The 13319-nt window shown below is 44.4% G+C and overlaps 1 protein-coding gene across 1 annotated transcript in view; it reads right to left on the minus strand.

The window, feature by feature from the left end:
- The window catches only part of SEMA7A (semaphorin 7A (JohnMiltonHagen blood group)), a 61936-nt gene that overhangs the window by 25447 nt on the left and 23170 nt on the right, over nucleotides 1-13319 (minus strand). Inside the window, exons 2-3 of the mRNA XM_069765650.1 lie at nucleotides 162-292; nucleotides 35-67 (exon numbers count right to left, since the gene is read on the minus strand). Coding sequence (XP_069621751.1) covers nucleotides 35-67; nucleotides 162-292 — 164 coding nt within the window. The remainder of the gene's footprint in view (nucleotides 1-34; nucleotides 68-161; nucleotides 293-13319) is intronic.

Genomic DNA, 13319 nt, shown 5'->3' on the forward strand with positions numbered 1-13319 from the left:
ATTTCACATGATTGTGGAAAGACTAGTAACTTACCTTTCCCATACAGTTTTTAGGTTGAGCTTCAAACTAGAAAAATAATGAAGAATGCACATTGAGTATAATAGAAACATAAATTCAATTTTATCTTTTATTGTTTAGTAGTAAGAAGACATTTATATACCGAGTAATTCTGCATTGTCTCAGAATCAAAATGATACAGAATTTCATCTCCTCCAATATACAAAGAATTATTTTCTGATAAGTAGTAGACAGCATTTGGCTCCTCTGTAGGTAGAGAAATAGACCATTCCGCTGTGGGGAAAATGAAGAGTATTAAAAAAAAGAAGACGACTAAGAAGAAATAGCAAACTGACTGCACTAATTAAATATCAGAGAGGGAAAATATGGATAATCAGCAAGGGCACCGGTGTGCAAACGACAGAGACCTGGATTTTATTTGTATCTAAGAACAGAGGGAAATACATTTTATCCTGAATTAAAGAGCATATGACAGTAGGATCAACCCTCCTAAGCCATCTATATGGGCATGTAGGCCATAGGAAGATGAATAAAATGATATCTTGATATCTGTGATATGATGTCTTATTCCAAAGAAATCCACATGTTTCTTATATGTACGGTAAATGAGCTGGTAAGATCTATAGGTGGGACATAGTGCCTCCTGAATATCTGCCTGTCCATCAGCCTCCTCCAATTGTAAAACATTGTACTTGAAAAGCTGCTTTTAATTAGAGGAGGCTGGAAAGGTCTGGTCATATGGCCCTTTGTTAACTGCAGAGGAGAACATAGAATACTTATCGATTAGTAAAAGATACAAAGTCTATTCCAAACACGTTTGTTAAAATAATATGGACAGCCCCTTCAAAACAAAGTGAAAATGTCATTATATTTAACCACTAAAGTAGAGCAATTAGGTACTTTTAATGCCACATAATGTGTATTTCTGTGATTCATAAAAGAGGAATGACACGTAAAAAAAGATCGGTTGCACTTCCCAAATTTGAACAATGTAAATATTTAATTGGTAACAAACACAAACACCTCAAGAAGGCAAAAACATTTAAAATTGTGGCAGAACCTGTTTTCTACATGGAAAAACGGCACTGGGAAACAACCCATACAACTGGCATGATAACCAATAGAACCATGTAAATGGGGTGGATATCAGAGGTACCATATTTTTCGCTTTATAAGATGCTCCGGATTATAAGATGGACCCCAAATTTTGAGGAGAAAAATAGGATTTTTTTTTAATAAAATGGTGGTGCTTCTTATAATCCATGCGTCTTATTGCTTACCGGGGTGGTGGCTGCGGTGAAGTGGGGACCTAGAGTCGCTGCTGGAGGAGGCAGGAGTGGGGTGATGCTGCAGGCCGCAGGCTGGGATGTGGGGTGTTCTGATGTGTGGCGCACCGCTGCGGGTGTCTGACGCTGCTGCAGGTTTCCGGCGCTGCTGCTCGGTGCTCTGCGGGAGTCTCTGGTGCCCGGCGGCGCTGCGGGGGTGTCCGGTGGTGCTGCAGCAGGTGTCCGGCACTGCTGCCTGGTGCTCTGCATGTGTCACCCATGCTGCGGGTGCCCGGCCGGCACTGCGGGGGTGTCAGCCGGTGCTGCCCGATGCTGCTGCAGGGGTCTCCGATGCTGCCGGGGCTCTGCCAACATTTTGTGAAAGGCAAGAGCCCCGGTAGTCCCATGGTTTCCTGTGCGGTGGACTCCAGGAAAATGGCCATACACAGATGGAGATCTCGGCACCGAGATCTCAGGAGATGAGATTTCATCGTAGGTACTTTAAAATGGACAATCTGTATGGTAAGGGATGGGGAAGTAGACATGATGCTGATGATGAGGGCAGAGACCTAGGCCATGGGCAAAGTAAAACTGTGCCTGCCGCGGGAACACAACAAATACACATCATGTCAATCTAGCTTGCTGTCCCACTTTGTAGAGGGGCGCGGAACACCATTCTTGAAGCCAGAACAGTTTGAAAAGGTTGTTGGATGGATAGCAGATAATGCTTCCAGTCACTTTGCCAGAACAACCCAGTCTTCCACATGGTCCAGTCTCAGCAGCCATGATTCTGGACCACACAATCCTCACACTCATCCTCCTTCCTCCCACCATGCTGAGTGCCCGGAGACAAGTGATTCCACACTTGGACACTCTGAAGGTCTGTTTACATTTCCATTAATAGATTCTGGCCGTCTGTTTACATTTCCATTAATAGATTCTGGCCTCTTGCCCTGCCTGTTTCAAGGGGGACATGAGGAGATCAAAAGCAGCGATGCCCAAATATTTGAGCAGCCACGCTCACCAGAAGGCGATGGCGAGAAAATGCAATTACTGGTGCAAGAGCTGGATGATGAAGAGGCACAATTGCCAACAAGTGGTGTTGTTATGTCAGCAAGCTAGGAGGAGAACCAGGGTGCGGAAGTGGAAGACAAGGTGGTGGACGATGAAGTCACTGACCTAACCTGGGAAGGTGACATACAGAGTGAGAACTGCAGCTCACAGGGGGAGGAATCCGCAGCACCACAACAGGCAGTGGGGTGGCCAGAGACACAAGATGGGCAAGTGTTCCCCAGAACACCAACACAAGCGAAGTTGCCAAGCCAAGGGGTAGGTGTTCCCAAGTCTGGTGCTTATTTAAAGACAGTCCAGTTAACCCCAAAAAAGGCCATTTGCAACATCTGCCATGCCAGCATCAGCAGGGGCAGCACAACTACCAACCTTATCACCACCAGCATGCTCAGGCACATGCAAGCAAAGCACCAGACTACTTGGGCTGAACGCAAGGGTCTTGAAACAGTGTCTGTAGGTGACACCACTGCCTCTTCCCTTGTTCTTGATGCAGGCGAAGATGAATCCCACTCTGCAACTGTCGCTGCATACTTGCAACCACCGTCAGCATCCAAGTCCTTGCCCAGTGCAGCATTCAGTTGTCCCTACCCCAGTCCTTGGAACAAAGACATAAATATGCAGCCATCCACCCACAGGTCTTGATACTAAACGACCACATTTCTAGACTGCTTGCCCTGGAAATGTTGCCTTGCAGTTGATTTTTCCGATGGATTCATTGACCAATTAATGTTTTTTACGGTGGTCTGTAATAAAAAATTCATCAAAGCTGTCAGTGTTACTTGCACTCATCTAGTGTTTTTGCTGCCGTGTACAAGAAAATATATTTTCTGGGCCAGTTAAAATCCCTTCTATATATTATACAATAATACCGCTCTTATTTGCACTTTGTCTACAGTGAGGTTTGGCAGTAGGTATAGCATATGACAGTTTTCTAGTCAGGGATTACTGCCTTGTAAATTCTAAGCCTTGCTGCTGATTTTTTCCATGTACTCATTGACTGATTCAGGCTTTTTATGTTGTTTTTTACTCAGAAAATCATCAAGCCTAGCAAAACTAACTGACTTAATGTGTCCATTCACAGTTTCTCTCTAGCGTCTGTATGTAAGAGGTAGTGGTGGAACACTTTACTGTTGCTGGAATTACCACTTCTGAACTCTCGAGTGATTTGCTTCTATCTATTTCTGGGAGCTTCTTTAAGTATGTTTTGGGTCATTGTCCTGCTGAAAGATCCATATCCTGGGATGTAAATCCAGCTTTCAGACTCAGGGCACTATATTGTGACTCAAAATCCTCTGAGAACCTTCACATTTCATGATGCCCTGAACACAGTCAAGGCACCTAGGACCAGAGGCAGCAAAACAACCCCAAAATATCTTTGAACCTCCACCATATTTCACTGTAACTACCGTGTTCTTTTATTTGTAGGCCTCATTCCATTTACAGCAAACAGTAAAATGGTGTGCTTTACCAAAAAAACTCTATCTTGGTCTCATCTGTCCACAAGATGCCTGGCCCTCTAAAAATAGTGGGAGATGCCTGCTGTACCTCTGTAAACTGAGATGGCTGCCTGCTGACCATTCAAGTTTTAAACTTTCCAGTATTAATACGAAAAAGAAAATTTGCCTACCTCAGATCCATAAATTATATTGCAGTAGCAATATATGGCTAGGGAACGCATAGCCATTTGCTGACCCTCCAAAAATGCTTAGTGAGGGCTGGCTGCTGGCCCTCTAAAATTAGAGTGATGACCCTCTGGCAATAGTGATGGCCGCCTAATGACCCTGAAAAAAAAATTGTGAATTTCAGGGTCTCTCCTTCATAAATTAGCAGGATGTATCTGATAATGTCTCTCACATCACATGGACAGATAAGGTATTAAAATAATCAAATTAAATTTTCTGTAGAATGTTTTTATCACCACTGAAAGCAATGCAAATGTGCAAACAAGCAGCAAAACACTATGTGTAAATAATTTAGTAGTGATAATTTTTTTTCTATTATTTATTTTGCGTTATATATACAAGTCATTATCCTGGAAAGAATATTTCAAGTCAGACACGCTTCCACGGGTCTACCTCATGCTGTTTCCATACCATTTCGGCACTGTTTCTATCATTTTCAGCAATTTTCAGACCCCATCCGACCTTCGCTGAAAATATGCTTCAGTTTCCCATTGATGTCAATTTTACTCGTTACTCAGGTCGAGCACCCAAGCATTACGCTTTGCTCGACTCAAGTAATGAATACTAGAGCATTTTAGTGCTCGCTCATCACTAGTTTTCATTAAACCATATAAAAGCAATGCTTCAGCTGTGAAGTAAGCAGCCAGTTACAGTAAGTTACAACATTGTCGTAATGTCGCATTAGGTCTGAAATGTTTCCTGATAAATTTCTAGAGCATTACTTCACTTCCTCTATTATTAAATAATACTGACCGCATAGTTCTCTGTCCTATTCTTTCTTTTTAGCTAGAAAGGCCTCCTTTGCTAAATCCTGATTTCAGTCTGCGTATGTCATTTCCCTCTCCTCTCACAGTCAATATTTGTGGGGGGCTGTCTATCCTTTGGGGATTTTCTCTGAGGCAAGATAGTTTTCCCATTTCTATCTTTAGGGGAAGTTAGTCCTTAGGCTGTGTCGAGGTGTCTAGGGAGTGTTAGGTACATCCCACGGCTGCTTCTAGTTGTGGTGCTAAGTTCAGGGTCTGCGGTCAGTACAGGTACCACCTTCTCCAGAGTACGTCACATGCTGCTCCTAGGCCACCAGATCATAACAGTAAAGAATAGGACAGAGAACTATGCGGTCAGTATTAAAACACTAGAAAATATCCACCACAGAAAATACAAAACTCCACATCTGACTAAAGACATGGAGGGTATATCTGCATCTCCAGAGATACAGCTTGGCTGCAAAAAATCCTTACACAGACAAAGCTGGACAAGACAAAACATGAAAATGCACAGAACTATAAGGCCCACAGCATGTGGACAGCAATAACAAAGCCAGAACTTATCTTTGTTGAAAAGAACAGCAAAACAGGAGAGACCAGTCAGGAAAACAAGGGCTCAATTCTGGCTTTACTAGCAGGGGGATACAGTGAGCGTCATTTTGCCTCCATCCTTAAAATTTCTATGATGGCAGTCCATAACAACAAGGTCAATCAGCAGACATTGGGGACAACGAAGCTACAGTCCAGCAGAGGGCCAAAATGACTCTCCACTGCCCGGGATGACCGTCATCTTATTCAAATGTCACTCAGCAACCGCAGGATGACTTCAAGAGACCTACAAAAGGAGTTGTAAATGGCAGCTGGGGTGAAGTGCACAGCAAGAACAGTTTGTAACAGGCTCCTAGAGGCAGGGCTGAAGTCATGTAAAGGTAGAAAAAAGCCTTTCATCAATGAGAAGCAAAGGAGAGCAAGGCTGAAGTTTGCCAAAGACCATAAGGATTGGACCAAAGAGGACTGGAGTAAGGTAATCTTCTCTGATGAGTCTAATTTTGAGCTTTGCCCAACACCTGGTCTTCTAATGGTTAGACGGAGAACTGTAGAGTCGTTAAAAAAAGCCACAGTGTCTTGCACCCACTGTGAAACTTGGTGGAGGATCGGTGATGATCTGGGGATGCTTTAGCAAGGCTGGAATTGGGCAGGTTAATCTTTGCGAAGGACATATAAATCAAGCTGCATACAAGGTTATCCTGGAAAAACAGTTGATTCCTTCTGCTCAGGCAATGTTCTCCAACTCTGAGGACTGTTTTTTTCCAGCAGGACAATGCACCATGCCACACGGCTAGGTCAATCAATGTGTGGATGAAGGACCACCACAGGGGCTGACTGGCAAATTTTAGCCTGGGGGGCAAGTACACAGCAGTGGCCCATGAGTAGCGGCCCATCCTTAAAGGGGTTGTCGGATCTTAAAGGGCACCTGTCACCCCGAAAATCGCGGGTGAGGTAAGCCCACCGGCATCAGGGGCTTAGATAAGCCCCCGATGTTACCTGAAAAAGGAGAAAAAGACGTTATATTATACTCACCCAGGGGCGGTCCCGCTGCTGGTCAGGTCGGATGGGCGTCTCCGGTCCGCTGCGGCGCCTCCTATCTTCTTTCCATGACGTCCTCTTCTGATCTTCAGCCACGGCTCCGGCGCAGGCGTACTTTGCTCTGCCCTGTTGAGGGCAGACAAAGTACTGCAGTGCGCAGGCGCCGAGCCTCTGACCTTTCCAGCGCCTGCGCACTGCAGTACTTTGTCTGCCCTCAACAGGTAACATCGGGGGCTTATCTACAGCATTACAGAATGCTGTAGATAAGCCCCTGATGCCGGTGGGCTTACCTCACCCGCGAATTTCGGGGTGACAGGTTCCCTTTAACCCCTCTGTGACCTTAGACGTACTATCCCGTCGAGGTGCCCTGGGCTTATCTGACCCTGGACGGGATAGTACGTCATAGCCGATCGGCCGCGCTCACGGGGGGAGCGCGGCCGATCGCGGCCGGGTGTCAGCTGCTTATCGCAGCTGACATCCGGCACTATGTGCCAGGAGCGGTCACGGACCGCCCCCGGCACATTAACCCCTGGCACACCGCGTTCAAAGATGATCGCGATGTGCCGGCGGTGCAGGGAAGCACCGCGCAGGGAGGGGGCTCCCTGCGGGCTTCCCTGAGCCCCCCGCAGCAACGCGATGTGATCGCGTTGCTGCGAGGGTCTCCTCACCTCCCTCCCTGCTCGAGCCCCGGATCCAAGATGGCCGCGGATCCGGGTCCTGCAGGGAGGGAGGTGGCTTCACAGAGCCTGCTTAGAGCAGGCACTGTGAAGGCTGCAGCGCTGCATGTCAGATCAGTGATCTGACAGAGTGCTGTGCAAACTGTCAGATCACTGATCTGTGATGTCCCCCCCTGGGACAAAGTAAAAAAGTAAAAAAAAAATTTTCCAAATGTGTAAAAAAAAATAAAAAAAAATATTCCAAAATAATGAAAAAAAAAAAATATATATTATTCCCATAAATACATTTCTTCATCTAAATAAAAAAAAAAACCAATAAAAGTACACATATTTAGTATCGCCGCGTCCGTAACGACCCGACCTATAAAACTGTCCCACTAGTTAACCCCTTCAGTAAACACCGTAAGAAAAAAAAAAAAAAACGAGGCAAAAAACAACGCTTTATTATCATACCGCCGAACAAAAAGTGGAATAACACGCGATCAAAAGGACAGATATAAATAACCATGGTACCGCTGAAAGTGTCATATTGTCCCGCAAAAAAAGAGCTGCCATACAGCATCATCAGCAAAAAAATAAAAAAGTTATAGTCCTGAGAATAAAGCGATGCAAAAATAATTATTTTTTCTGTAAAATAGTTTTTATCGTATAAAAGCACCAAACCATAAAAAAATGATATAAATGAGGTATCGCTGTAATCGTACTGACCCGAAGAATAAAACTGATTTATCAATTTTACCAAACGCGGAACGGTATAAACGCCTCCCCCAATAGAAATTCATGAATAGCTGGCTTTTGGTCATTCTTCCTCACAAAAATCGGAATAAAAAGCGATAAAAAAATGTCACGTGCCCAAAAATGTTTTCAATAAAAACGTCAACTCGTCCCGCAAAAAACAAGACCTCACATGACTCTGTGGACCAAAATATGGAAAAATTATAGCTCTCAAAATGTGGTATTGCAAAAAATATTTTTTGCAATAAAAAGGGTCTTTCAGTGTGTGACGGCTGCCAATCATAAAAATCCGCTAAAAAACTCGCTATAAAAGTAAATCAAACCCCCCTTCATCACCCCCTTAGTTAGGGAAAAATAAAAAAAAATGTATTTATTTCCATTTTCCCATTAGGGCTAGGGTTAGGGCTAGGGTTAGGGCTAGGGCTAGGGTTAGGGCTAGGGTTAGGGCTAGGGTTAGGGCTAGGGCTAGGGTTAGGGCTAGGGCTAGGGTTAGGGCTAGGGTTAGGGCTAGGGTTAGGGCTAGGGTTAGGGTTAGGGTTAGGGCTAGGGCTAGGGTTAGGGCTAGGGTTAGGGCTAGGGTTAGGGTTAGGGCTAGGGTTAGGGCTAGAGTTAGGGCTAGGGTTAGGGTTGGGGCTACAGTTAGGGTTGGGGCTAAAGTTAGGGTTAGGGTTTAGATTACATTTACAGTTGGGAATAAGGTTGGGATTAGGGTTAGGGGTGTGTCAGGGTTAGAGGTGTGGTTAGGGTTACCGTTGGAATTAGGGTTAGGGGTGTGTTTAGATTAGGGTTTCAGTTATAATTGGGGGGTTTCCACTGTTTCGGCACATCAGGGGCTCTCCAAACACGACATGGCGTCCGATCTCAATTCCAGCCAATTCTGCGTTGAAAAAGTAAAACAGTGCTCCTTCCCTTCCGAGCTTTCCTGTGTGCCCAAACAGGGGTTTACCCCAACATATGGGGTATCAGCGTACTCAGGACAAATTGGACAACAACTTTTGTGGACCAATTTCTCCTGTTACCCTTGGGAAAATACAAAACTGGGGGCTAAAAAATAATTTTTGTGGGAAAACAAAAAGATTTTTTATTTTCACGGCTCTGCGTTATAAACTGTAGTGAAACACTTGGGGGTTCAAAGTTCTCACAACACATCTAGATAAGTTCATTGAGGGGTCTAGTTTCCAATATGGGGTCACTTGTGGGGGGTTTCTACTGTTTAGGTACATTAGGGGCTCTGCAAACGCAATGTGACGCCTGCAGACCAATCCATCTAAGTCTGCATTCCAAATGATGCTCCTTCCCTTCCGAGCCCTCCCATGCGCCCAAACGGTGGTTCCCCCCCACATATCGGGTATCAGCGTACTCAGGACAAATTGGACAACAACATTTAGGGTCCAATTTCTCCTGCTAACCTTGGAAAAATACAAAACTGGGGGCTAAAATATAATTTTTGTGGGAAAAAAAATATTTTTTATTTGCATGGCTCTGCGTTATAAACTGTAGTGAAATACTTGGGGGTTCAAAGCTCTCACAACACATCAAGATGAGTTCCTTAGGGGGTCTACTTTCCAAAATGGTGTCACTTGTGGGGGGTTTCTACTGTTTAGGTACATTAGGGGCTCTGCAAACGCAATGTGACGCCTGCAGACCATTCCATCTAAGTCTGCATTCCAAATGGCGCTCCTTCCCTTCCGAACCCTCCCATGCGCCCAAACGGTGGTTCCCCCCCACATATGGGGTATCAGCGTACTCAGGACAAATTGGACAACAACTTTTGGGGTCCAATTTCTCCTGTTACCCTAGGGAAAATACAAAACTGGGGGCTAAAAAATAATTTTTGTGGGAAAAAAATTTTGTTTTATTTTTATGGCTCTGCATTATAAACTTCTGTGAAGCCCTTGGTGGGTCAAAGTGCTCACCACACATCCAGATAAGTTCCTTAGGGGGTCTACTTTCCAAAATGGTGTCACTTGTGGGGGGTTTCAATGTTTAGGCACATCAGTGGCTCTCTAAACGCAACATGGCGTCCCATCTCAATTCCTGTCAATTTTGCATTGAAAAGTCAAACGGCGCTCCTTCCCTTCCGAACTCTCCCATGCGCCCAAACAGTGGTTTACTGCCACATATGGGGTATCAGCGTACTCGGGACAAATTGGACAACAACTTTTGAGGTCCAATTTCTTCTCTTACCCTTGGAAAAATAAAAAATTGGGGGCAAAAATATAATTTTTGTGAAAAAATATGATTTTTTATTTTTACGGTTCTGCATTATAAACTTCTGTGAAGCACTTGGTGGGTCAAAGTGCTTACCACACCTCTAGATAAGTTCCTTAGGGGGTCTACTTTCCAAAATGGTGTCACTTGTGGGGGGTTTCAATGTTTAGGCACATCAGTGGCTCTCCAAACGCAACATGGCGTCCCATCTCAATTTCTGTCAATTTTGCATTGAAAAGTCAAACTGCGCTCCTTCCCTTCCGAGCTCTCCCATGCGCCCAAACAGTGGTTTACTGCCACATATGGGGTATCAGCGTACTCAGGACAAATTGGAGAACAACTTTTGAGGTCCAATTTCTTCTCTTACCCTTGGAAAAATAAAAAATTGGGGGCAAAAATATAATTTTTGTGAAAAAATATGATTTTTTATTTTTACGGTTCTGCATTATAAACTTCTGTGAAGCACTTGGTGGGTCAAAGTGCTCACCACACATCCAGATAAGTTCCTTAGGGGGTCTACTTTCCAAAATGGTGTCACTTGTGGGGGGTTTCAATGTTTAGGCACATCAGTGGCTCTCCAAACGCAACATGGCGTCCCATCTCAATTCCTGTCAATTTTGCATTGAAAAGTCAAATAGCGCTCCTTCCCTTCCGAGCTCTCCCATGCGCCCAAACAGTGGTTTACTGCCACATATGGGGTATCAGCGTACTCAGGACAAATTGGACAACAACTTTTTGGGTCCAATTTCTCCTGTTACCCTTGGTAAAATAAAACAAATTGGAGCTGAAGTAAATTTTTTGTGTAAAAAAGTTAAATGTTCATTTTTATTTAAACATTCCAAAAATTCCTATTAAACACCTGAAGGGTTAATAAACTTCTTGAATGTGGTTTTGAGCACCTTGAGGGGTGCAGTTTTTAGAATGGTGTCACACTTGGGCATTTTCTATCATATAGACCCCTCAAAATGACTTCAAATGAGACGTGGTCCCTAAAAAAAAATGGTGTTGTAAAAATGAGAAATTGCTGGTCAACTTTTAACCCTTATAACTCCCTAACAAAAAAAAAAATTGGTTCCAAAATTATGCTGATGTAAAGGAGACATGTGGGAAATGTTACATATTAAGTATTTTGTGTGACATATCTCTGTGATTTAATTGCATAAAAATTCAAAGTTTGAAAATTGCGAAATTTTCAAAATTTTCGCCAAATTTCCGTTTTTTTCACAAATAAACGCAGGTACTATCAAAGAAATTTTACCACTATCATGAAGTACAATATGTCACGAGAAAACAATGTCAGAATCACCAGGATCCGTTGAAGCGTTTCGGAGTTATAACCTCATAAAGGGACAGTGGTCAGAATTGTAAAAATTGGCCTGGTCATTAACGTGCAAACCACCCTTGGGGGTAAAGGGGTTAAGCTACATGTCTACAGTCACTATGTGTGAATCCTCATATCATGCGCACTATGCTCTGTGAGGATTCTCCGGTGCCTGCGCCGGGAACAGGTTGTCCTGTGACGGCAAACATGCGAGAGATATATATATATATATAACACACACGCACAGTCCCAATGTATAATTGACACACGCACAGCCCCACTGTATATATAGTGCACACACGCACAATCCCACTGTATAATCACACACACACACACAGGGCCGGACAGGGACAAAAAAGCAGCCCTGCCACAAAAAACCCCACCAGTCCACATACTCAAACACTCCCCACCCCCAATCAGTGAATTTTGCTATACTTTGTCCTGCCCTTCAACACTCCTCTTAAAGGCGTTATTTGAAGAGCCACATGTGAATGGCGCCGAAGTACGCTTGATCGACCACAGGTCCATTTACATGGTGCTCTTTAGCCACGTAGCATATTGCCCAGCCACATAGTTCACATAGTATATTGCCCAGCTACGCACAGAGCCACGTAGTATACAGCACAGAGCCACGTAGTATACAGCACAGAGCCACGTAGTATACAGCACAGAGCCACGCAGTATACAGCACAGAGCCACGTAGTATACTGCCCAGCCACGTAACTGGGCAGTATACTACGTGGCTCTGTGCTATATACTACGTGGCTGGGCAATATACTACGTGACTGGGCAGTATACTACGTGGCTGGGCAATATACTACGTGGCTGGGCAATATACTACGTGGCTGGGCAGTATGCCCAGTTACGTAGTATACAGCACAATCACGTAGTATATTGGCCAGTCACGTAGTATACAGCACAATCACGTAGTATATTGGCCAGTCACGTAGTATGCACCATATCCCTGTTAAAAAAAAAGAATTAAAATAAAAAATAGTTACATACTCACCTCCTGGAGCCTCCGGATCGAAGCGTCCGTTCCCCGATGCTTGGCGCGCGGTCCGGTCTGAAAATTGCATTGCGGTCTCGCGAGAACGTACGTCATCATCTCGCGAGACCGCAATGCATGCAGCGGTCACCGGGACGTCACGCGGAGCGGAAAAGGCCGGTTCCTGATCCGGGGGGGCCACCGGAGGGTGAGTATGTAACTATTTTTTATTTTTTTATTATTTTTAACATTAGATATTTTTACTATTCATGCTGCATAGGCAGCATGAATAGTAAAAATGTGGTCACACAGGGTTAATAGCAGCGTTAACCGAGTGCGTTACACCGCGGTCAATGCTGCCATTAACCCTGTGTGAGCGCTGACCGGAGGGGAGTATGGAGCGGCCATTTTCTTCCGGACTGTGGCCGTCGCTGATTGGTCGCGGCAGCTATGACAGGCAGCTGGCGAGACCAATCAGCGAATGAATAACCATGACAGAAAGAAAGAAGGACAGACGGAAGTGACCCTTAGACAAATATATATAGATATATATATAAGACAGCATTATACTATGTTTTGATGCATACATCACATAAGAGACACTGCGACTGCTGAATAAATATCACATTGAAACTACTGTATATACAATATATAGTTGATACTGCGACTGATGTGTATAGTTGTAGTATCACCTATATATTGTATGTGATACTGTGACTGCTGTACATACATTATATAGGTGAAACTGATTATATATATATATATATATATATACTGTATATACACTATATAATTGTTGTCTAAGGGTCACTTCCGTCTGTCTGTCTGTCACGGTTATTCATTCGCTGATTGGTCTCGCCAGCTGCCTGTCATGGCTGCCGCGACCAATCAGCGACGGGCACAGTCCTTACTCCCCGCAGTCAGTGCCTGTCGCCTGCATACTCCCCTCCGGTCACCGCTAACACAGGGTTAATGCCGGCAGTAACGGATGGCGTTATG

The sequence above is a fragment of the Ranitomeya imitator genome, chromosome 4, assembly GCF_032444005.1.
Source record: "Ranitomeya imitator isolate aRanImi1 chromosome 4, aRanImi1.pri, whole genome shotgun sequence".
NCBI lineage: Eukaryota > Metazoa > Chordata > Amphibia > Anura > Dendrobatidae > Ranitomeya > Ranitomeya imitator.